The 26,213-nt window shown below is 44.0% G+C and overlaps 1 protein-coding gene across 1 annotated transcript; it reads left to right on the top strand.

The window, feature by feature from the left end:
* The first annotated feature begins 11,546 nt into the window (after window positions 1–11,546).
* adra2b (adrenoceptor alpha 2B) lies at window positions 11,547–18,272 on the top strand. Its single transcript, XM_024438465.2, has one exon. The coding sequence runs from the start codon at window positions 12,885–12,887 to the stop codon at window positions 14,490–14,492; it is 1,608 nt and encodes a 535-aa protein (XP_024294233.1). The 5' UTR covers window positions 11,547–12,884; the 3' UTR covers window positions 14,493–18,272.
* The last annotated feature ends 7,941 nt before the right edge of the window (window positions 18,273–26,213 follow it).

Below are 26,213 nucleotides of genomic sequence, written 5' to 3' on the forward strand. Positions count from 1 at the left end.
AGAGTGGGTGGGGTTATATCCTGCCTGTTTGGCCCTGTCCGGGGGTATCGTCGGACGGGGCCACAGTGTCTCCTGACCCCTCCTGTCTCAGCCTCCAGTATTATGCTGCAGTAATTTATGTGTCGGGGGGCTAGGGTCAGTCTGTTATATCTGCAGTATTTCTCCTTTCTTATCCGGTGTCCTGTGTGAATTTAAGTATACTCTCTCTAATTCTCTCTCTCTTTCTCTCTCTCTCTTTCTTTCTTTCTTTCTTTCTTTTTTTCTTTTTTTCTTTCTCTCCGAGGACCTGAGTCCTAGGACCATGCCTCAGGACTACCTGATGACTCCTTGCTGTCCCCAGTACACCTGGCCGTGCTGCTGCTCCAGTTTTAACTGTTCTGCCTGCGGCTATGGAACCCTGACCTGTTCACTGGACGTGCTACCTGTCCCAAACCTGCTGTTTTCAACTCTCTAGAGACAGCAGGAGTGGTAGAGATACTCTGAATGATCACTGAGATTTACTCCTGAGATGCTGACCTGTTGCACCCTCGACAACCACTGTGATTATTATTATTTGACGCTCCTGGTCATCTATGAACATTTGAACATCTTCTGTTATAATCTTCACCCGGCACAGCCAGAAGAGGACTGGCCACCCCTCATAGCCTAGTTCCTCTCTAGGTTTCTACCTCGGTTCTGGCCTTTCTAGGGAGTTTTTCCTATGCCTGCATTGCTTGCTGTTTGAGATTTAAGGCTGGGTTTCTGTACAGCACTTTGAGATATCAGTTGATGTAAGAAGGGCTTTAGAAATAAATTTAATTTGATTTGATTTTGAGACCATGCTGGCCCGCTAATACAGGACTATAAAAGGAACAGTGCACTACATTTGCAATTTTTTTAAACTTTCGTATTTAAAAAAAATTTAAATGTAGTTTTTATTCAGATTTTTCAGGAGGTGCTACAGCAACTACTTCCCACGGCTATGCTTAAATATCCTTGAAAATCTATGGCAACAATTGAAAATGGTTGTCTAGCAATGATCAACAACCAACTTGACAGAGCTTGAAGATTTTTAAAGAGAATAATATGCAAATATTGTACAATCCAGGTGTGCAAAGCTCTTAGAGACTTGCACAGAAATATTCATAGCTGTAATCACTGCCAAGTTTGATTCTAACATGTATTGACTCAGGGGTGTGAATACCTATGTAAATTAGGTATTTTTGTATTTCATTTTCAATACATTTATTTTGCAAAAATGTCTAAAACACGTTTTCACTTTGTCATTATGGGTGACAAAAGCTATTTTATAAATGTTGAATTCAGGCTGTAACATAATAAAATGTAGAATAAGTCAAGGGATATGGATACTTTCTGTAAAACAACCATTAATTACATATATAAGGTGTGCTGTCAAAATACAGATTTGCGGCACTGCTGCACAGTTGATTTTATCCTCTAATCAAGGACTAATTTAGACCTGAGACATTTCATTCCTTGGAAGTTGTGGGAATGTATATTTTTGGTTTCTCATTGGTTCTGGCAGTGGTGTAGTGGTGCCTGGAGAAGTGGGTATACTGTAATTGAGCAAAAGAATTCCCAAACGGCACCCTGTGTGAATAATTCTATGACAAACAGTGACACACTCAATGACCTAAAATGATCAATCCCGTATTGGTCTTTTACAGTCAGGCCAACCCAAGCTGTACTGTGCAAGGAGACTAATAGTAGGCCTACTATTGAAACAGATAAATGAGACTGTCAATTGCATCAGAAATTCACAAGTCTCTGTTTTTTTTTAAATCAGGTCTTTGCTCTCAAAGTCACACTTTTGTTATAGAAAAATAGGATGTTCTACTAAAGTCCATGAAAATGTTTAAACTACATCAGGAGACCAATTTTGAGGTCTGGGAAAAATATAAGATATTTTATTTTTGAGAGTAGTTACCCTTTACATCAAGTGTGCAGGCAAGCACTGTTGTACTGTTGTACTGTTGCACTGTTGTACTGTTGTACTGTTGTTTGGTTAGCAGTGTTTCTGTAGCACATGAGATGGATTTAGCAAAACAAATGGCCACTGGATTATTGCAAATAATCATGATATCATTCTGCCAGGTCGGCATAAATAAGCTACTTTGTAGATAGTTAACATGTCATTTTTGGGAAAGCCTTTCCATCTACCAGAAGACAATGTTTTACTTCATATTATTAAACATGTATTACCTTGTTTCAAAGTAGCCTACAGCCAAAATCCCACCATAGAAACGTGAAGACAATTATTATATAAAGACTTCCTCATGTTCTATTGGTTTTCTTTCAACTTTCTTTCATTGTCTAGAAGCCAAATGCATTATCATAGTCATATTAGCAATCCATTATAGTTGTTGCATCTTTAGATCTCCCCTCTTTCTACATTTCTAACAGACATTTCTGTCTCTGTCCATGAAACCACTCGCATATTGTAACATTCGCACAAAGGCCTACCATGGTGTGCACTTTGCTACACCTAAAATGTGAAGAAATAATAGTTTATCAACAGTCTGTTCTGTTCCATCAGCCTTATTAACTGATACGTCGTATACCTGCATAACACTACTTTGATACGCAGCATGGGGTTTAAGAAGTGAGTATACCCTCCACTAGACCACTGGGTTCTGGGAACGAGTCATACGTTTTCTGACCTGTAAAACAGAATGTTTTTTAAAATTCTGCAAACGGAAGTGAAACTTTCACCTGTTCTGGAAACATGCATCTTATAATGTAGGGAGGGTCTGAGAACGTTTTACTATGGTTCCCTGAGGTTTTAATGTTCGGAGAACGGAAATGATAGGTTATTAGATAACGTTCGGAGTAAATGTTTCAATAAGAATTTTTAGAACTCTGCTAGATTAGTTTGTGTTAAATGTTTTGAACTGCAAGCACAAATAGGACACATGGAAATGAATTTGCTTAGGCATTAATCAAATCAAATTGTATTGCACATGTTTAGAAGATATTATTGCGGGGGTAGCGAAATGCTTGTGTTTCTAGCTCCAACAGTGCAGTAATATCTAGCAAGTAATATCTAACAATTTCACAACAATACATACAAATCTAAAGTACATGAATGGAATTAAGAATACATAAATATTTGGGCGAGCAGTGTCAGAGCTGCATAGACTAAGATACAGTAGAATAGAATAGTATACAGTATATACTGAGTAATGCAAAATATGTAAACATTATTAAAGTGATAGTGTTCCATATTTAAAGTGGCCAGTGAATTCAAGTCTGTGTGTATAGGGTGCTGTAGGTGTACTGGAGGGCAGGTAGTTTGCAACCCCGGTGATGCATTGGGCAGACCGCACCACCCTCTGGAGTGCCCTGCGGTTGTGGGCGGTGCAGTTGCCGTACCAGGCGGTGATACAGCCCGACAGGATGCCCTCAATTGTGCATCTGTAAACATTTGTGAGGGTTTTAGGTGCCAAGCCAAATTTCTTCTACCTCCTGAGGTTGAAGAGGCACTGTTGCGCCTTTTTCCCCACACTGTCTGTGTGGAGGCTGCAAACACATTTATTTTTTATTGTGGCACGGTGTCAGTGAGTTTCAAATCTATGATCTCCTGGACTCTAACCATGGAATTAGTCCACTGTGCCACCAGGAGGGAGCTAGCATGCCTTGTTATTTTTTAACTCATACAAAGCTTTTCATTTTAGTCTATTCAAACAGACCATATTTCAAAAGGATACAAACACTCATTAAGAAACTAGTGGGTTCGGCCAACACACCTGAACACACTTAACATGATAGAGGATAGAGAGAGTTTGGTTGATGCTGAGAACGGGATTTATATGTTTTTAAATAAAACATTTAGAATGTTGTCTGAATGTGACTAAAGTTTTCTTGTATTTATTATGGAAAGTTTCCTTAACGTTCTCTGTAAAATTTGAGAACATGACTTTAAATAGAACCATGAGGAAACCTGTAAGAAACGTTATGCTGAAGTCCTGAAATTCCCACAGAAGAACGTTGTTTCCTAACGTTCTCGGACAATGTGAGAATATGACTTTAAATAGAACCATGAGGAAACATTATGCTGAAGTACTGACATTTCCACAGAAGAACGTTGTTCGTTAACGTACTCTGAATTATTTGAGAATGTTCCCAATATCAAACCAGTTGGAGAACGTTCCTAGAATATGACCAAAATTTAAATGAAATGTAACCATGTTTGAACCTTTAGGAATCTGTTAATATGTAAAGAAATGCCAAGAAAATTATATTATTTTATGAAGTTCTTTAAATGTGCTGAGAATGTTCCGAAGACAAGCAACTATCCTGCACCATTCCCAAAAAGTTGTGGGAAGATTGTATGCAAAATAACCATAGGACAACAACACTCACCAAGCTCTAAGAAACATATGGTTCTCAGAACATTATGTGACAGCTGGGAGATACCAGGTGAGTGGGCTCTCTGGCCAATCAGTGACAGGAATCCATTGGTACTTCCTGAGAGAGCAGTAGGATACTTCAGACCTTGTCTAGTTTGACTCTAGTCTAATTTTTATTCCAAAAGCACAAATCCTAAAATAATCTCCTCAGTTTAAAACAATTTATCTGATAGAAAATGTCCTATGTGGCATTGATATTAGTCAGAAAAAGGTATTCTAGTGTCACTTTCTATTTACACTTTGTAGTCAATTTGACTACAATGTGTAAATAGGATCATTTTGTTCATAAAGTCAGCCTTGTCCAAAATTGAGTTTTGTTAATGAGTTCGTCATGACTTACTTAAAGGTTGGGTTTTGATTTGGACAATTCTCACTTGCTCACTAACACAGGACACACAGCTGCAGAGATTGCACTCTATCCCAATCCTACCTCAGAACACACAGACATTGAGACATGCTGCGTTCATGTGCTATGGGAGTTGTCGGAAATGTCTTGTTCCGACTGGTAGGTTTCACCTGAAATTCACTTCAAATCTAAATTACAACCTGTTGCTCGAGTTGCCAAGTTGTGACGTTTCACCACTGACCTTTTACCTTTTCAAACAAAATATGACAACGGTAGGTCTAGAGCCTAATGTAGCTAGTTTGATCATATACTGTAGTCAATGTTAAGCAAGCTAGCTAACTTAATTATAAGGAACGTTAGCTAGATTATCAAGCTAGCTAAAATCTTATTGGTTGAAGAATTGTTCTGACCAAAAAGCACATCAGTAACTGCCACAACGAACCACACCAAAAAGTAAAATAGCTATTTTTTTCTTAATGAGAAATAGAGTTACACATGTGAAATCATTTGTTCCGTCGCTCTGTAACACAAAATGTGCAGTAAAGCGTGACAGATATTTATTTAAGATATGTTTGGAGTGTGTGGGGTTGTTCTTTTCCAATAGACTTATTTGGAGTGGGTGTGTGAGAGCTGAAAATTGTGTAGAATAACCTCCTGAATCCACTTTCACTGTTTTACCAACCGCAGTAGTTCACACACGACTGCAGGTAACACTTGATTGGAGAGCACTCTCCTGTGAAAAGTGCTTTTTGTATTTAGAACGCTTGGCATTGAACAGAACGAAAGCAGTTATTTGCTTGTGGTTGGGGTCATGGAATCAGAATGAGTTGGTTAGGAATCTAATTTTATGGTCGGTTTCTCACGCCTAACTGACATTGTGTGGGCGATGGAAAATGGGAAACAAACATTATGGCCTCACGACAACCACCCACCAGTTGTTGACACCCGTAATGAGAACATGGCATACTGTGTGTGAGTGTGTGTGTGTAACTACCAACTCCCACTATACATCTATACACGGTTAAATGCATGCCTCTGTGTGGGTGTCGATTTGCTAGATTTTACTCTTAGTCGATATTGAACATCAAAACATAAAGCAATTAATCTTAGGTAGCGTAAATAGAGTTGAGAGAGGGTCAAGGTGTGTGTGTGTGTGTGTGTGTGTGTGATCCTGTAAAATGCACCAATCTGGACTCAGGGATAGATGTAAAAGTCTAAACAAAAATCTGGGACACTCAAATTTGTATATGTTACGAATTGATACGAATTATATGTTACGAATTCCAATTTGTTGTGGCTAACATTAGCTAGGTGGCTAAAGTTAGCTAGGCTAGGGGTTAAGGTTAAGGTTTAAGATTAGGGTTAGCTAACATGCTAAGTAGTTGCAAAGCAGCTAAAAAGTAGTTGCAAAGTTGCTACATTTTTAAATTGAAAATTTTTAAAATTGTATTTAGCAGACACTTATCCAGTGACTTAGAGCAAAATTAGGGTTATGTCACACCCTGATCTGTTTCACCTGTCTTTGTGATTGTCTCCACTCCCCTCCAGGTGTCGCCAATCTTCCCAATTATCCCCTGTGTATTTATACCTATGTTCTCTATTTGTCTGTTGTCAGTTCATCTTGTTTGTCAAGCCAACAAGCGTTTCTGTGTCAGCTGCTAGCAGTGTCGTCTCATCGGTCACTCCACCTTCTCGGGAGCCCTGCTTACCTCCTCCAGAACGCGAGCACCAGTCGGGTGTTCCTAGCTCACTGTGCCCTCCTTTTCTAGCTCCAGCCCTCTTCCTTCCCCTCGGATCGCTCCACGATATCCTACCTCATCACGCTGATGTACGGGAGGGCTCTCACTTGGGCTACTGCCATGTGGAAACAACAGCCGGCCATATGCACTAGTCTGGAGGGGTTCGTGGGAGAAGTGAAGAAGGTCTTTGATGCCAAGTTCTTCGGGCGAGAGGCCACCCGAAAGCTAATCCAGCTTCGGCAGGACTCCCGCAGTGTAGCTGATGATGCGGTGGATTTCCAGCGGAGAGTGCTTGGAATCAAGAGGCACTGTTTGATATGTTCCTGCATGGTATCTCGGAGGAGGTCAAGGACGAGCTTGCAGCCCGGGAGTTACCTACGGAGCTCGATTCCCTCATCACTTTGACCATCCGTATTGATGGGCAATTACAGGAACGATGGAGGAAGAAGAATTTGGATTTCGCTCGCACACCCAGGGATCCCACTGTGACTCCGAGTCCCCACTCAGCCCCTCTCCATTCCCATGGACGTTAGAGCGCTGGACGGGCGCCGAACCCCGGGGGGGGGGCTTGATAACCGATTCATTCCTGGTGCCGTCCGCTCCGCGGTCCTGGAGTCCGCCCACTCCTCCCGGCCTGCCACCCGGGCGCCCGTCAGACCCTGGCCTTTGTGCGACAGCGCTTTTGGTGGCCTACTATGGTTCCTGATGTGTACACATTCATCACCGCTTGTACGGTGTGTGCACAGAACAAGACCCCTTGGCAAGCTCCGGCTGGTCTCCTCCAACCTCTGCCTGTCCCCACCGTTCCTGATCTCACATCTCCCTGGACTTTGTCCCGGGGTCTTCCCCCGTCTGATGGCAACAATGCCATCCTGACCGTGGTGGATCAGTTTTCCAAAGCTGCCCACTTCATTCCTCTCCCCAAACTACCCTCTGCCAAAAAGACGGCCCTGCTCATGGTGCAGCACGTGGACTGCCCGTGAACATGGTCTCCGACCAGGGTCCTCAATTCTCGTCCCAGTTCTGGAAGGCGTTCTGCACCCTCATTGGTCTGTCGGCAAGCCTGTCCTCCGGGTTCCACCCTCAGTCCAATGGCCAGTCGGAGCGAGCCTACCAGGACCTCGAAACTACCCTTCGCTGCCTGGTCCCCCCGCCAACCCCACCACCTGGAGCCAGCAGCTTGTGTGGGTCGAATACGCCCGCAACACCCTTCCCTGCTCTGCCACTGGCCTATCTCCCTTTGAGTGTTCCGTGGGGTATCAGCCCCCGCTCTTCCCTGAGCAGGAAGCTGAGGTCGGCATACATTCTGCCCAGATGTTTGTCCGCCGCTGTCGTTGTATCTGGAGGAGAGCCCGATCGGCCCGCCTCAAGACCGCCTCCAGGTATCGACTACAAGTGGATTGACATCGGACCCCGGCATTGTCTCGGGCAGAAGGTATGGCTGTCCACCCAGGAGGTGTCTCGCAAACTGTCCCCCCGGTTTATCTGCCCTTTTCCCATCTCCAAGAATATTAGCCCCTCTGCTGTTCGCCTTCTGTTTCCCCGTACCCTTCGTGTTCATCCTACATTCCATGTGTCTAAATTTAAGCCTGTGTCTCACAGCCCTTTGTCTTCTATTTCCAGGCCCACCCCTCCTCCCCGTGTTGTTGATGGCCATCCTGCGTACACGGTGAAACGTCTTCTGAGGGTTCGACCATGGGACAGAGGTTTACAGTACCTGGTTGACCGGGAGGGTTATGACCTGGAGTAGAGGTGCTGAGTCCCAGCTAGAGACATCCTGGACCCAGCCCTCATTGCCAACTTCCACCGCCGGCATCCCGGTCTACAAGGTATGTGGACAGGTAGGACACCAGTAGGCGCCCCTAGAGGGGATGGGGGGGTACTGTCACACCCTGATCTGTTTCACCTGTCTTTGTGATTGTCTCCACCCCCTGCACGTGTCGCCCATCATCCCCATTATCCCCTGTGTATTTACACCTGTGTTCTCTGTCTGTGTCAGCACCTGCATTTCCCCAGTCTCTCTTTTCTTGTCCTCCTGGTTTTTGACCCTTGCCTGTCCTGACCCTGTACCCACCCGCCTGACCACTCTGCTTGCACCCGAGCCTGCCTGCTGACCTGTACCTTTGCCCTACTCTGGATTACCAACCTCTTCCTGACCTGACCCTGCCTGCCGTCCTGTACCTTTGCCCCTATTGCTGTAATAAATATTTTTTACATTGACACAGTCTGCATCAGGGTCTTAACTTGATACCTGATAGGTTAAGTGCCTTGCTCAAGTATATATTTTCACCTAGTCCGGCTCAGGGATTCGACCCAGCAACCTTTCTAATTAGCTAAAATGCACAAGTTGTTTGTGAAGAGATTCGAACATGCAACCTTTGGCTTAAGAAACCTTCTGTCTTATGTAACCATACCAAAGGTACCATATTAGACTTATTAGAGTGTCCTGGATTTTTGTTTGTTGCTGTAACGATTGTCCTCTTCTTCTGACAAGGAGTAAGAGAGGTTGGACCAATGTGCAGCGTGGTAAGTGTCCATTTTAATATAGAAAACTAAACACTACAAAAATACAAAATAACAACGTGAATGAACAAACGAAAATCGAAACAGTCCCATGTGGTACAGACTGTTTCGATTTTCGTTTGTTCATTCACGTTGTTATTTTGTTAATATGGACACTTACCACGCTGCACATTGGTCCGACCTCTCTTACTCCTCATCAGATGAAGACAATCGTTACAGAATCACCCTCCACCAAAGGACCAAGCAGCGTGGTAACGGGCAGCAGCAGCGATCTCCAGACTCCTGGACAGGGGAGGGGATTTTGAACAGCAAGGGACCCTGGGCACAGCCAGGAGAGTATTGCCGCCCCAAGGCAGAACTGAAGGCAGCAAAAGCTGAGAGGCGGTGGTATGAGGAGGCAGCACGGCAGAGCGGTTGGAAGCCCGAGAGGCAGCCCCAAAAATTGCTTGGGGGGGAGACACGGGGAGTGTTGCGAAGTCAGGTAGGAGACCTGCGCCAACTCCCCATGCTTACCGTGGAGAGAGAGGGACCGGGCAGGCACCGTGTTATGCCGTGAGGCGCAGGTGCGCAGGCATAGCCCGTTGCGGTACATAGCAGCGCCTCGTATCGGCCGGGCTAGAGTGGGCATCGAGCCAGGTGCCATGAAGCCGGCTCAGCTTATCTGGTCTCCAGTGCGTCTCCTCGGGCCGGGTACATTGCACCAGCCCTACGCATGGTGTCCCCGGTTCGCCAGCACAGCCCAGTGCGGGCTATTCCACTTTGCCGCACTGGCCTGGCTACGGGGAGCATTCAGCCAGGTAGGGTTGGGCAGGCTTGGTGCTCGAGACCTCCAGTGCGCCTCCACGGTCTGGTCTATCCGGTGCCGCCTCCACGCACCAGCCCTCTGGTGGCAGCCCCCCACACCAGGCTGTCTCTCCGTCTCCTCCCTACAGGTACTCCCGCCTGCTCAGCGCTGCCAGAGTCTTCCTCCTGTCCTGAGCGGCCAGAGTCGCCCGTCTGTCCTGAGCGGCCAGAGTCGCCCGTCTGTCCTGACCTGCCAGAGCCGCCCGTCTGTCCTGAGCTGCCATCTGCCACCCGTCTGTCCTGAGCGCTGCCAGAGTCTCCCGTCTGCCCTGAGCTGCCAGAGCCTCCCATCTGTCCTGAGCTGCCAGAGCCGCCCGTCTGTCCTGAGCTGCCAGAGCCGCCCGTCTGTCCTGAGCTGCCAGAGCCGCCCGTCAGCCAGGAGCTGCCAGAGCCGTCTGTCAGTCAGGAGCTGCCAGAGCCGTCGGTCAGCCAGGAGCTGCCAGAGCCGTCCATCAGTCAGGAGCTGCCAGAGCCGCTCGTCAGTCAGGAGCTGCCAGAATCACCCGTCACGCCGGCGCTGCCGGAATCGCCCTTCACTCCGGAGCTGCCGTGGAATAGGGTCCACGTCCCGCGCCAGAGTCGCCACCGCGGACAGACACCCACCCAGACCCTCCCCTATAGGTTCAGGTTTTGCGGCCGGATTCCGCACCTTTGGGGGGGTGGGGTACTGTCACATTCTGACCTTAGTTCTGTTGTTATATCTTTGTTTTAGTATGGTCAGGGTGTGAGTTGGGTGGGTTGTCTATGTTCCTTTTTCTATGTTTTGGGATTTCTGTGTCTGGCCTGGTATGGTTCTCATTCAGAGGCAGCTGTCAATCGTTGTCCCTGATTGAGAACCATACTTAGGTAGCCTGGTTTCACTTTTGAGTTGTGGGTTAATGTTTCCTCTGTCTGTGTTTGTACCATACGGGACTGTTTTGAATTTTTGTTTGTTCATTCACGTTGTTATTTTGTATTTTTGTAGTGTTCCGTTTTATATATTAAAATGGACACCTACCACACTGCACATTGGTCCGACATCTCTTACTCCTCGCCAGAAGAAGAGGAGAGTTGTTACAGTTGCGTCGAGTCTATGAGACAAGCTTGCAATGCACACTTCTGTATGTGTATCAGTTTAATGTGCTTCCACTCTCTTCACTATTGAACAATAAGCATTTGATCAATCCATGTCACTAACAACAGTGTTTTGTCTTCATCAAGCAAGGGTCAAGAGGCTAATTCATGGGAATTCATGGATACATAAGGTAGCATACAATAGGGTTTTGCAGAGTAACCAATAGACCATTATGGAACCAACAATGAAATCATGATCAGGAGGGTGATGTTTATAATGATGATGATTGATGAAGGTGATGATAATGTTATTATTATTTTGTACCTTTATTTTAATAGTGATGATGTTGATTGGTGGTGATGATGTTGGTGGTGGTTATAGAATAAGAAACTCACACTGTAGGTCTTTGTAGAAAGATAAATGAGTGTGTTCTAGCCTGAGACCTATGCATTCTGTAGAGTTAATTGACCAAAGCATAGCGGAAGGGTTATACTACAGTGTTTTACATTAAAGATATAACGGCGTACCGATGGACAGTGTGTTAGTGGGTAAAGAGAGAGAGAGAGAGAGAGAGAGAGAGATATGGCATGGTCTCATGACGACCGTATTGACATCACTCGGGTTGGAGAAGCGCGAGGAGGAGAGGAGAGGCGCTCCCGTTATTAGACCAGGGCTCGCGGTCACGCTCACTCCTGGAGATGCACGCGTTGCTGCGAGACAAACTGATAAACTCGAGGAGAGAGGCAACAAGGCGCTGCACTCAGGAGTACCACTGCGCGAATAGACCGAACCAGGGGCCACGAGCCAGCCAAAGCATGACTGCGCATCTTCCGCGCTTGGATATATTAAACCCTCGCACACATTCCTACCAAACCGAGATATGAGCTCTAGTAACGGGGAAACACGAGGAAACTGAAACAGCAAAGCAACGACTCTGGGTGATGGACTCAATGCGCAACTTGGAATTATGTTGGACAAGGTTTTGTTTTCATAAATTAAAGAACGTTTTTTTGGCTACATTGAGGACGTGCTCAAGTTACAACATAAAGACTAACTTCACAGTGCCATTCAGAAACAACTTATTATTTAAGAAGTACACTTTACTCGAATAATGTGAGAACATATTTTGGTAACACGCCAGTTAGTCTGCCGAAGCTCAACCATTGTATGAGCTACATCTGTTCAAACCATATTTGTTAGAATAATTTGTTCTTAAATTAGCCTACATGCACAGCTTGTATATGCTCAGATAGCCTTGCTGTTTGCGTCTCCTAAGAGACAGTGGGGTTTTGAGGGAGAAAAGGTGCGCGCACTGACATCTGACGTAGTTATCCTACTGAGGAAAAGGTGGTTGTAACCTGTTCCCAATCTCGCCTGTGTCGCCTTGTACTATATAGTCAGAAATTAGATTGAAAGGCTATTTCTGTAACCGCCCTGCAGTCACGTTCCGCCTCTTTAAAATATCAAAATAATCAAGCAGCTGTGAGATTACAATCCATTCTGTTTTGTGTGCTCGACTACTTTTAATTGTTTGAGCGGTTTAATTTCATACTGTAGGTATTCCACATAGCCCAGATCGACGGGAAATATATTTGCGCTCTACTGTATTCATCGCACTCGAATAGAAAACCATTGACCACTGGCGCACTCCATGGGCATAGTTTAGCGTTTGACTGATTAGAATGGACTTGGATTATGAAATTGGAAGGAGAAGGTGAATGAACTGCGATAACACGTAACACGAAATTATGACTTTTTATAGGCTGTAGAGAGATCAGTTATAGGCTAATATTTTCCCCCTAAACTTTTCAGTGAATGCTTTGACAGCAACATAAACAAGCTCAGCTATAGGACTGCTTTTTAAAAAATATTATTTTACCTCAGCCATCCTCAAGGACTATAAAACAAACATATTGATTACAACAACATTTTATGAACCACTTTAATCAACCCCATCCATCGTGTTAGTCATGGCATCACCCTTGGATAGTGCATGTTCAGTGGAGCTGGGCAACACTAACAGCTCGACCAGCGGTTCATCTCTTCCCTGCAATCAGAGCGTCTCTTCCCTGCAACTGGCCCCTTACTCCCCCGAAGCCACAGCGCTCTTTGCTACGGCTATCACCCTCATGATAGTCTTTACCATCGTGGGAAACATCTTTGTCATCATCGCAGTCCTGACCAGCCGTGCACTCAGAGGACCACAGAACCTGTTTTTAGTGTCATTAGCAGCTGCGGACATTTTAGTGGCAACCCTCATCATCCCGTTTTCCCTGGCCAATGAACTGCTGGGTTACTGGTACTTCAAGTCTCTGTGGTGTGAGATCTACCTGGCGCTGGACGTTCTGTTCTGTACTTCCTCTATAGCTCACCTGTGCGCCATCTCATTAGACCGTTACCTGTCCATCAGCCGGGTTACCTACTCTCGCCAGCGCACACCCATGCGTATCAAAGCCTCCATCGTGGTGGTGTGGCTCATCTCAGCCATCATCTCCTTTCCTCCTCTCCTGTCGCTGAATAAGAGCGAGCCAGGTGGCGAGGGTAGTGAGAGGGGGCCTCAGTGCCAGCTGAACGACGAGCGCTGGTATATTCTCTACTCCACTGTCGGCTCCTTCTTCGCCCCTTGTCTCATCATGATCCTGGTCTACATGAGGATCTACCAGATCGCCAAGCAGCGCACACAGAACCCGCCAGGCGAGCCCAGGAAGGATGGGGTGGGCTGTGCCACCCCAAGTCAAACCCCTCGGGGGATCCAAGCCAACGGGAAGGAGGAGGGAGGGAAAACCGCAGCTATTCCCCATAAAACTTCCAGCATCAGACCACCCACCCTGGCTATTACTCCATCACTGTCCCCTGACCAGGCCAATGAGACCCCCTCTTCTCCCACCCCCAATAACCTTCTTCATCCTCCGGATCCATCCCTAGCTCCAACCCCAACCACCACCTCCCCTCCTACCTCACCCATGGGTCCCTCACACTCCTCAGTCTCTCCCTCTCCCTCCACCACCATTCCCCCACTTTCCCAGGCCAAACCCAAAGATGGGGAGAAGAAGGGGAAGAAGGGGAAGAAGGGGAAGAAGTATAACAATAATGGGGATAGCTCAAACAGCTCTGACAGTGACATGGAGCACGAGGAAGGGGGGAGGAGGGGAGTCAACACCCCTAGCATGGCGGGTTCACCTGGCATCCACTCCCCTGCCACCATCCAGAAGTACAGGGACATGATCGCCACATCTAAGGGGGCTCGGCTGGTGGCGGGTAGGAGGTCTAAGCCAGACACCACTCCAGGAGCGGCACGTCGTAAAGCCATGGTGAACCGAGAGAAGCGTTTCACATTCGTCCTGGCCGTGGTGATCGGAGTGTTTGTCGTCTGTTGGTTCCCTTTCTTCTTCTCCTACTCACTGCAGGCCATCTGCCCTGAGACCTGCGCCCTCCCTGATCCCCTCTTTAAGTTCTTCTTCTGGATCGGCTACTGCAACTCCTGTCTGAACCCCGTCATATACACCATCTTCAACCAGGACTTCAGGAAGGCCTTCAAGAAGATCCTTTGTAAGAATACCAAGGGCACCTTCTTCTAGACTGGTTGCTCTGGAAGGACACCAATGGCAACATTCTTTTAGTAAAGGGGCCTTAAACAGATTACCTGTAAGGTCAGTCCCTTCTTTTCATTCCCCTCTAAACCTGTTGAGGATTACAAAACAGCACAAATATTCTGTCCTTTTTTGAAAATGATCACTGATTTTAGATTCTAATTGATGACATTACAAAGGGCTGCCGATTCTACCGTGAACTGCTGCAGACTTTCCAAATAGAAGGCGGACTCAGAATAGCTGTAGAAAAGCTCACCTTGCAACAGGGTTAAAAAGACCTTGTGTAAGAAAGAAACTCTAAGGGCTTGTTGTTTTAGTCCCTTGGTGCGTATCTGCAGAAGTCCAGCTGTTACCTGGAGAACTGTGACGGCCCATTGCAAGGACATAGTGTGGGGAGAGTATGTGCAATATATGTTCAGTGACTTCTACTCTGGGGGGCTTTAGAATGATACTGTGTACTAATCTGACCATGGTATTTTATTAAAAGGTAGGAGGGATGTTTTAATGTGTGAGCATCACATATTATGCACAGAAAGTGGATGGAGAGGAGGAAGAGAGGAGTGAAAGAAAACGCCATTTTGGCTTTTTAGTCACTCGTGACATTAAGGACATGTTGTTGTTGGTAAAATGACAGTGTAGCGCTGCTCTCATCAGAGTCTGATTGACTGACTCATTAAGGTTGTCTGGGAAATCTGTTTAATTTAAAATTGAGAAACTATTGTGTACAGAAGTACACTACTAGGGTTGCAAAATTATTTAAACGTTCAATAAATGCCATTGTTTTCCTGAAATCCCTGTTGGAAGATTCCCAGAATCAGGAGGGAATAAGCAGGAAATCCAGAGTCCTCCAGCCTTTCTGGGAAAACCACGAAATGTATTGAATGTTCCTAGAATTTTGCAACCCTATACACCACTGCTCACTGAGAACTCCTGATCTACACACAACATTCTTTAAAACAATACAGTATCCTTTAATTAGCCGTCTGAAAAACGAAACAGAACAACGTGAGGAGATGATGTTTTGGAGAGATAGAGGACTGAGAATTAACCCAAATACCTGTCAGCCTGTTTAAGTACCTCTCTCTATCAGAGGGCAGAACTATGAGGAATACACAAGACCCAAGTCGTCTCTCAACTTATGTCTGCATAGTTACTTTTTTCCTGCCTCAGGAATAGCATGCGTTCCTGTAGAGATGTTATCCACATGAGAGATACAACAACAAGGATTTTACTGTTCAACTCCCTCTCAAACGCTGATCCCCACCACTGCTGTAGTGTGGGGCTTAGGCTATATTTTGAAAGACACCTTTGTAAAACAAACATACCTTGCCTCTGGCTCTGTGAGGACAGTGTGTGCATCTCAATGGTCCATTATTGGTTCCTCTACTCGTGTGTTTTTCTTCATCCGCACTGAAAAACAAAGGATATAGGTGAATGCAAAATAAAGGATCAGGAATTTGTTTCCACCTGCCCAGCTCTGGGTCGGTGCAGGTGGACTAAAAGAAGATGAAGAGAAGAAACCACTTAACACACTCTCTAAATGCCAAATGGCACACTATTCCCTTTATAGTTCACAACTTTTGACCAGGGTCTATAGGGCTCCAGTCAAAAGCAGTGCACTATGTTGGGAATAGGGTGCAATTTGGGATTTAGAGTGCCTCACAGAGAGCTTTTAAGGTACAGCTTTACCTCTCCCCCCATATCACTACACAACAGTGTGACCTCTGTTTCCATATTTTTTACATTTACATTTTAGTCATTTAGCAGACGCTCTTTTCCAGAACGATGCACGTTCATACTGGTCTACCTTGTTCCATCAACATCAAAATGGATTGGGTCTGTACATTTAATCTATATAGCACAATTCCAAGTGCTTAAAGCACATTGCATTGTAAAGAGAATAAATACTTTCCCAAATTGGGACAAGGAAAGCAATTTCGGACATTAAGAGATTTTTGCAATATAGTCTTTTTTTAATATTGAAGACACTGGACAGTGACTGGCTAGCTTTGTTTGAGTGGATTCACCTGATTTCAGCCTGAAAGGACATTGCTATTACCGAACACACTTCTCCCCATTGAACAGAACAGAGTAGAACAGTGGATGTTTATGAGAGGAGGAACTCAGCCACCTACCTGGTCTGACACAAACATTTCAAACAGTCTTGAAAAAACTAGTTGATATTGATTATAACACTGAAAGGTCATGTATATCCTCAACTGTTTCTGGAAGGACATTCATCCCATAAAATAATGTAATACTTTATTAATGAATGATTGAAAGATGGATTAATTGATTGATTTGGGAATGTGCCTGCACTGGCTGACTGGACTTCTATCTGGCACTTTCCTTTATTTCTGAGAGGTACTGTGACTCTTTATGGTTGCTCTTTATGTACAGTATTTCTCAGAGACTGACAGGTCAAGATGCTCTTTGTGTTTTCTCCCTCACAAAGGCTATGTCTGTAATTGTGAATGCTGTGTTATGACACTATGGGACGAGGGCTGTCGGCAACAACCCCTTTACGCTCCTGTGGGAAATTCTGCTTACCCTTGTGTGTGTGCGAGAGACTGTGTGTGTGTGTGTGTGTTTGATAAGAGCCTGCATGAGTACTGTGTGTTTGCTAATGATCCACTTCTAGTGGTACCATCTGGCTGTTATTGTATACTGTGGATGTCCTCACACTGGTAAGCACAGAAAACAGATGTGGTGATAGAGAATCTGTCCAGAGAGCTCTCCCTGAGGGACACTAGTCACTAGATGGCCTGCTAGAATGGACAAAAGGGAGGTATACCAGAACTATTTAGCAAGCACATTATCTATTTGGTCTTCATTTATGGTTATGGTAACTGTTAAGTATCTGAGTAAGATCAACGGTGAGGTAAGAGTTAGTTGCTGACATTGCATTTTGTGGTGAAAATTGCATTTTGTGGAACTCCTTTCAAACTGTCCTTTCAAACATGGCCGTTTAGTGACCCCCGAGGGACAGAAGAGCCCTGGGAAACCAGCTGACACAGACAGAGAGGGACTCATGCTCTAACGAAGGGCTGTGATTGGATAAGCTATATGTATTATTTATTAATTTTGAGCAGTTTTTGTTTTCTGTTCGTTTCATATTTATAGTTTTCTTTCTTCCTGGTGGGCACTCCAAGCAAGGCAAAGCTAATGTGAACAAAACAGAGTAAACACTGTATAAAATCTGAATATGTCGAATGAGATTCATTTATTTAATGTGAGCAGAGGAACATGATTCAGGAGTAGACCTATGTATGCAGGAGTTGGGGTTATTTCTATCGGAACTCAGTCAATGCAGAAGATACATGTCATGAATTGAGAAAATCCTTTACAATATTGGTCATATGGATTTGAATGTCCTTGAATTTTCCTGCAGCTTATTTTTGTATGTATTATTTTTTACTTGTTTCTTAAACAGTTAAAATGGTGGTTTGTACGATACTTTACTGTGCTGATGGATGGCGCTATAACAGTCTGTGGTTGCATAACCATGGAGCTCGGCAAACAACCGCCCCTGTGTTGGCACAAATCGTTCTGTGACAATAACATTCTCTTGCATTCTAGAATGTGATTGTCATAGAACTTTTGGTGGCAACTGGGCAGCCATGAAATCTCAATGTATATTGAATCATCATTCTCCCTGCTCCTCTGTGACCTGCCTGGACTTTTCTTCTTCTTCTTCTTCCCCTGCTGTGTTTGACCCTGGACTCCCTCCCTCTCCCCTCCATTTAGAAATAAAGCAGTTTAAATCAACATGGCATGATGTCATTTCAATCACTTAATATCATGTAATACTGTACTGCTATGACGTTAAAGGCAACATGAGTAAATAGGCTTAGCCCACCACCACATGGGAGTTATTATTACACACGGACTCTTGGGGCTGGCCCTAAATATAGCAGACTTAACTGGATCAATCTTACTGTACTTTTAAAGTTTTGGAGATGCCAAAAGCCCACAGTATACTGTTAAAAAATTGGATTTATAATTTGGGATCATTTGTTTTTTTATTATGGGACAATTCTAACCTTGTGTACCCCAACACATGTGAGCGGGAATGAAGACGTAATTTTAAAGTGGTTCATTTTAACTGAGTATAAGGCATACTGAAAGTAGCACAAGCACTGACAGTTACTATATCATCCACATGGAATAAATGCACAGCACACTGTTTAACAATCTGCCTTGAGTGTCACACACACACACACACACACACACACACACACACACACACACACACACACACACACACACACACACACACACACACACACACACACACACACACACACACACACACACAATCAATGTCAATTTCTCCCTCTCGAAATGACACTTATCTCAGCACATTGTAAAGTCATTTTCTGGAGCATTCACTTGGAGAGGAATGTGCTGGGGTCACTTTAAAATGTCCTTGTTTTTGAAAGAAAAGCAAATTTTTGTCCAATAAAAAAACATCAAATTGATCAGAAATACAGTGTAGACATTGTTAATGTTGGAAATGACTATTGTAGCTGGAAAATGGCAGATTTTTAATGGAATATCTACATTGGCGTACAGAGACCCATTATCAGCAACCATCAGTCCTGTGATCCAATGGTACATCCAAGTTTATAATTTTAAAAGGCTAATTGATCATTTGAAAATTAATTAAAGAAGAAATAAAACTGATTAAAGAAGCAATAAAACTGTCACTCTTTAGACTAGTTGAGTATCTGGAGCATCAGCATTTGAATGTCTGTCCAGGTCCCGAGGACGTTGAGAAAGGCCTTCAAATCCGTCCACTAGGGGCAACAGTGAGCGCTATTACCATCAAGTAGGCTAGGGTTTTGCTAGGGCATTGTGGATTGGGGTGGTGGATGGCCATAATCTCATGACTTGGAAGACACAATTTTCTTTTTTTTCTTCTTTTTTACCCTATTCCTAACCTTAACCCTTCATTTTAAAATGTGACATTTGGAGAAATGGAACGATGATGAGCAGAAGGAGTCAACCTAGTCCAAGGGTGTCAAAAATGCTTTGATATTTGATGTTTCCGGAGCAACTTCGAAATTTGACATTTTGAAAAACGTGGATTAACGTCAGAATCTGAAGTCATTGATAAAATTGTGAGATCTAGTTGGTTATAAAGCAGGGCAGAGAGGGGCAGGAGGACAGATGACTTGCTTTAGCCAAGAGGCTCTCAGAACGAGGTGCATTTCACAGTGTTATACTGTATATTCATAGGAAGCACAACCTCTCCAGTGTCCCATCTCTGCTGGAATACAAAGCAGCACTTATCAGATGAAGAGGACACTGGAATATGGATGTACAGTGGGCTCCTAAATTATTCACAGCCCTTGATAAAGATGAGTAAAAATTACCGCATATGAGTTATATTGTACGCTCAAAATAATTGGGAAACTATATTATTTTATACATATAATTGCTCAAAGAAAGAGATTTTTTTTTTTAATTTTCTCAAATAGGTAAGGGTCAAAATGATTGATATGTTTTCAAAACCTTTCAATAATTCACCTTGGGAGAATAACGGCACTGAGCCATTTTCTAAAATGTTTTATCAATCAATCCATCAATCAAATGTATTTATAAAGCCCTTCTGTCACGCCCTGGTCGAAGTATTTTGTGTTTATCTTTATTTATTTGGTCAGGCCAGGGTGTGGCATGGGTTTTTGTATGTGGTGTGTATATATGGGGGATTGTAGCTAGTGGGGTGTTCTAGATAAGTCTATGGCTGTCTGAAGAGGTTCTCAATCAGAGGCAGGTGTTTATCGTTGTCTCTGATTGGGAACCATATTTAGGCAGCCATATTCTTTGAGTTTGGTGTGGGTGATTGTCCTTAGTGTCTTTGTTCCTGTCGCTGTGTTAGTTGACGCAAGTATAGGCTGTTTAGGTTTTCGTTACGTTTATTGTTTTGTAGTGTTTTGTGTGTATTCGTGTTACGTTTGTTTGATTAAACATGGATCGCAATCTACACGCTGCATTTTGGTCCGACTATCCTTCACCACAAGAGAACCGTAACACCTTCTTACATCAGCTGATGTCACAAAGTGCTGTACAGAAACCCAGCCTAAAACCCCAAACAGCCAGCAACGCAGGTGTAGAAGCACGGTGGTTAGGAAAAACTCCCTAGAAAGGCCAGAACCTAGGAAGAAACCTAGAGAGGAACCAGGCTATGAGGGGTGGCCAGTCCTCTTCTGGCTTTGCCGGGTGGAGATTATAACAGAATATGGACAAGATGTTCAAATGTTCATGGTTGTCGATGGTGCAACAGGTCAGCACCTCAGGAGTAAATGTCAGTTGGCTTTTCATAGCCGATCATTCAGAGTATCTCTACCGCACCTGCTGTCTCTAGAGAGTCGAAAACAGCAGGTCTGGGACAGGTAGCACATCCGATGAACAGGTCAGGGTACCATAGCCGCAGGCAGAACAGTTGAAACTGGAGCAGCAGCACAGCCAGGTGGACAGCAAGGAGTCATCAGGCCATCAGACTCAGGTCCTGAGAGAGAGAGAGAAGAGAAGAAAGAAGAGAAGAGAAAGAGAGAGAGAAGAGAGAGAGAGGTAAAGAATTAGAGAGAGCATACTTAAATTCACACAGGACACCGGATAAGACAGGAGAAGTACTGCAGACATAACAGACTGACCCTAGCCCCCCAACACATAAACTACTGCAACATAAATACTGGAGGCCTGAGACAGGAGGGGTCGGGAGACACTGTGGACCCGTCCGATGATACCCCCGGACAGGACCAAACAGGCAGGATATGACCCCACCCACTTTGCCAAAGCACAGCCCCCACACCACTAGAGGGATATCTTCAACCACCATCTTACCATCCTGAGACAAGTCCGAGGATAGCCCACAAAGATCTCCGCTACGGCACAAGCCAAGGGGGGGCGCCAACCAGGACAGGAAGATCACGTCGGTGACTCAACCCACTCAAGTGACGCACCCCTCCTAGGGACGGCATGGAAGAGCACCAGTAAGCCATTGACTCAGCCCCTGTAATAGGGTTAGAGGCAGAGAATCCCAGTGGAGAGAGGGGAACCGGCCAGGCAGAGACAGCAAGGGCGGTTCGTTGCTCCAGTGCCTTTCCATTCACCTTCACACTCCTGGGCCAGACTACACTCAATCATAGGACCTACAGAAGAGATGAGTCTTCAATAAAGACTCATCAATAAAGACTTTATGAGTTCGAGAACACATTGAATGGGATCTTAGACCATTTCTCCGTACAGCATTCTTAAAGATCCTTAATATCCTTCATCTGAACTTATGGACTGCCGTCTTCAATTCAAACCACAGGTTCAATGGTTTTTAAGTGCAGAGACTGAGATGGCCATTGCAAAATGTTGATTCTGTAGCCACAAAGAAATCATCATTTCTTTGAGGATGTTGATGTGTGCTTGATTTTATTGTCTTGCTAGAAGATCCCACTTGTGGCCAAGTTTTAGCCTCCTGGCAGAGGCAACCAGGTTTTTGGCTAAAATATCCTGGTGCAAGTTCATTATGCTGTTGACCTTAACAAGGGTCAACAGCATGCATTCTCATTGCATGGCAAAGAGCTCTATTTTCATTTAATTCAGCAGATGAAATTGCCTGGAGTTTTCTAAACAGCATTGGCACTTGGATTGTAACTGGTGCTTTGTTCAGATGACATTAAAATAGAGCTCCTTGGCCACGCACACACGTGATGGGTTTGGCGTCGAAATGAGAATGCATGAGCAGAAAATAACTCCATACCTTACTAATGACCTGCCACTGGCACTGAGTAAAGCCTGTCTATGTATGCTGATATCTCAACTCAATACACATCAGCTTCCACAGTAAGTGAAACCACTGCAACACTTAATTAATAATATATTAACAAAGAGCTGTAGTCAGTTTCAGAATGGGTTGCAAGAAAGAAGCATTGTATTTGTGACACTTCATTCACTAAACCCTAAACCTCAACTAAGTCTTGTAATGAATAATGTGGAAATTGAGCAAGTTGAGGAGACTAAACTTCTTGGAGTACCATGGATTGTAAACTGTCATGGTCAAAACGTATTGATTCAACAGTAGCTAAGATGGGGAGAGGTCTGTCCACAATAAAGTGCTACTCTGCCTTGTTAACAACGCTAACAACAAGGCAGGTCGTACAGTCCCTAATTTTGTTGCACATTGAGTACTGTCCAGTCGTGTGGCCAGGTTCCACAAAGGAGGATTTAGGAAAATTACAATATTCTCGCATCATTGATTTGTTAAACTTATTTCAGCCATTGAAGGTATAGTCAGTATAGTTGTCTAATGTTGGTGGAGCATGTTAACCTGTTTTCATGATACTCCTGAATCATTATGATCAATAAAATATTTCCTTGGGTGAATTTGAACACATCTGAGATTTACTTCAAAGTGCATTCACCCTATTGCTTACACCTATCAAGTTGTTTCAGATCTACACACATACCTAGGGAGAAGGGTTTAGGGTTTCTTCTGGACAGGGCCGAATACTGGGTCATAAGCACATGCCCTAGAGATATCTCTTATTGGGACAGTGGTAAGGGCGTTCATCATTGGTGTTGGTGGCATGGGTTTGAAACTTGCTACGGGAGTCACCCTACTCTCACATTCTTAACCATGTTAATGTCATTATTGCATTTATCAGACATTTCATTTTTTTAAAATGGAAATTTCGTTTGAACACTTGGAAATACTATTTAGGCATCTTTGTTAATTATCATAATGTGATTAGATTTCTCCTCTTTCATGCATTTCTGGAACTTTGGCTACCAGCTTTGTGCATTTGTGCACAATAGCCAAATGCTTTTTCAGGTTTGATGTGGTGTTTCTGGATGAAGAGATCAATGCTGCCTTTGCATTTGACAAAAATATTGTTATTTTTCTCCTTGATTTACTCAAAATAATGGGATAATTTCCACAACGAAAAGGTTAAGTGGGGTAACAACACAGCTACCATCTTTCATTGATTTTTGACTTAAGATAGCCTATTGGAAACGGGTTAGCCTACAGCATGAATTCCATTAGAATGAGACAAGGCTTTTAAATATATACAGTATATCTAGTACCAGTCAAATGTTTGGACACACCTATCATTCCAGGGGTTTTCTTTATTTAATTTTTTTTCTACATTGTAGAATAATAGTAAAGGCATCAAAACTATGAAATAACACATATGGAATCATGTATTAACCAAAAAAAGTGTTAAACAAATCAAAATATATCTTATATTGGAGATTCTTCAAAGTAGCCAACCTTTGCCTTGATGACAGCTTTGCACACTCTTGGCATTCTCTCAACCACCTTCATGAGGTAGTCACCTGGAAAGCTTTTAAATTAACAGGTGTGCCCTGTTAAAAGTTAATTTGTGGAATTTCTTTCCTTCTAAATGCATTTGAGCCAATCAGTTGTGTTGTGACAAGGTAGGGGTGGTATCCAGAAGATAGCTCTATTTGCTAAAAGACCAAGTCTATATTATGCCAAGAACAGCTCAAATAAGCAAAGAAAAACAACAGTCCATCATTACTTTAAGACATGAAGGTCAGTCAATTTGGGAAAATTTCAATAATTTCTTCAAGTGCAGTCGCAAAAACCATCAAGCACTATGATGAAACTGGCTCTCATGAGGACCGCCACAGGAAAGGAAGACCCAGAGTTACCTCTGCGACAGAGGATAAGTTCATTAGAGTTAACTGCACCTCGGATTGCAGCCCCAATAAATGGTTCACCGAGTTCAAGTAACAGACACATCACAACATTAACTGTTCAGAGGAGACTGTGAATCAGGCCTTCATGGTCGAATTGCTGCAAAGAAACCACTACTAAAGGAGACCAATAAGAAAAAGAGAATTGCTTGGGCCAAGAAACACAAACAATGGACATTAGACTGGTGGAAATCTGTTCTTTGGTCTGGTGAGTCCAAATTTGAGATTCTTGGTTCCAACCGCCTTGTCTTTGTGAGACGCAGAGTAGGTGAACGGATGATCTCCCAAGTGGGCTCCTGAATGGCGGAAGCGGTCTAAGGCATTGCATCTCAGTGCTAGAGGTGTCACTACAGACTCTGGTGTGATTCCAGGCTGTATCACAACCAGCTGTGATTGAGAGTCCATAGTGTGGCCCAGCGTTGTCTGGATTTGGGTTTGGCCGCGGTAGGCCGTCATTGTAAATAAGAACTGACTTGCCTAGTTAAATAAAGATAAAATAAAAAATATCTGCATGTGTGGTCCCACAGTGAAGCATGGGGGTGCTTTGCTGGTGACAGGGTCTGTAATTTATTTAGAATTCAATGCACACTTAACCAGTGTGGCTACTACAGCATTCTGCAGCGATACGCCATCCCATTTGATTTGCGTTTAGTATGACTATCATTTGTTTTTCCACAGGACAATGACTCAACACACCTCCAGGCTGTGTAAGGGCTGTTTGACCAAGAAGGCGAGTGATGGAGTGCTGCATCAGGCGACCTGGCCTCCACAATGACCCGACCTCAAGCCAATTGAGATGGTTTGGGATGAGTTGGACCGCCGAGTGAGGGAAAGCAGCCAACAAGTGCTCAGCAACACTTTTTTGGTTACTACATGATTCCACATGTCTTCACTATTATTCTACAATGTAGAAAGTAGTAGAAATAAAGAAAAACCCTTGAATAGGTGTGTCCAAACTTTTGACTGGCACTGTATTTACTTGGAAGGTGTGCTAGCTCAGATGTTCTATTTCCAATTTTCTTCCAGTTTTCATTTGGGGTTGGAAAACATCCTGAGAGGCTGTTCCCTGTTTAAGGTAGAGACCTTAAAGACATGCTCCGGAACTTTGCCTACTATGTGTTGGATGTGTCCATGTGTAGTTCAAACATGCATAATCTATGAGCAGAATTACTGTCTTACCTGAATTTGCTACGAAATCCCTGATTGTTTTTCTGGAAGCTGTGCTGTGCCATTTTTCCTACATTTTCTCCCACATGGGCCAGCTCCTAGTAATTAGAGTTCAACCAATGAGCTTCCACCCCTCGCCATGTGATTGACAGCTAACACAAGACACAGAGGTTAGTGCGTTCGGCCCTGTACATCACTGCGGTCGAACTTCCTGCCATCCAGGACCTCTATACCAGGCATTTTCAGAGGAAAGCCCTGAAAATTGTCAAAGATTCCAGCCATGTACTGTTCTCTCTGCTACCACACGGCAAATGGTACCGGAGCGCTAAGTCTGGGACCAAAAGGCTCCTGAACAGCTTCTACCCACAATCCACAAGACTGCTAAATAGTGAAACAAATACTACCCAGACAATCTCCATTGACACTTTTGCACAAACTCTTTTTGACACTATACTGTCTATTATCGATCCTTTTGCCTAGTCACTTTAACCCTACCTATACAGTGCCCTCCGTAATTATTGGGAGAGGGAAGCAAATCAAACAATGACTATGAGGTTAAAGTGCAGACTGTCAGCTTTCATTTGAAGGTATTTTCATCCATATCGGGTGAACTGCTTAGAAACTCCAACACTTTTTGTACATATTCCCCCCATTTTAGGGGACCGAAAGTATTGGGACAATTTCAAATCAAATTTCAAATCAAATTTATTTATATAGCCCTTCGTACATCAGCTGATATCTCAAAGTGCTGTACAGAAACCCAGCCTAAAACCCCAAACAGCGAGCAATGCAGGTGTAGAAGCACATCACTTATATGTGTAT

The sequence above is a fragment of the Oncorhynchus tshawytscha genome, linkage group LG12, assembly GCF_018296145.1.
Source record: "Oncorhynchus tshawytscha isolate Ot180627B linkage group LG12, Otsh_v2.0, whole genome shotgun sequence".
In the NCBI taxonomy this organism is placed as follows: Eukaryota; Metazoa; Chordata; class Actinopteri; order Salmoniformes; family Salmonidae; genus Oncorhynchus; species Oncorhynchus tshawytscha.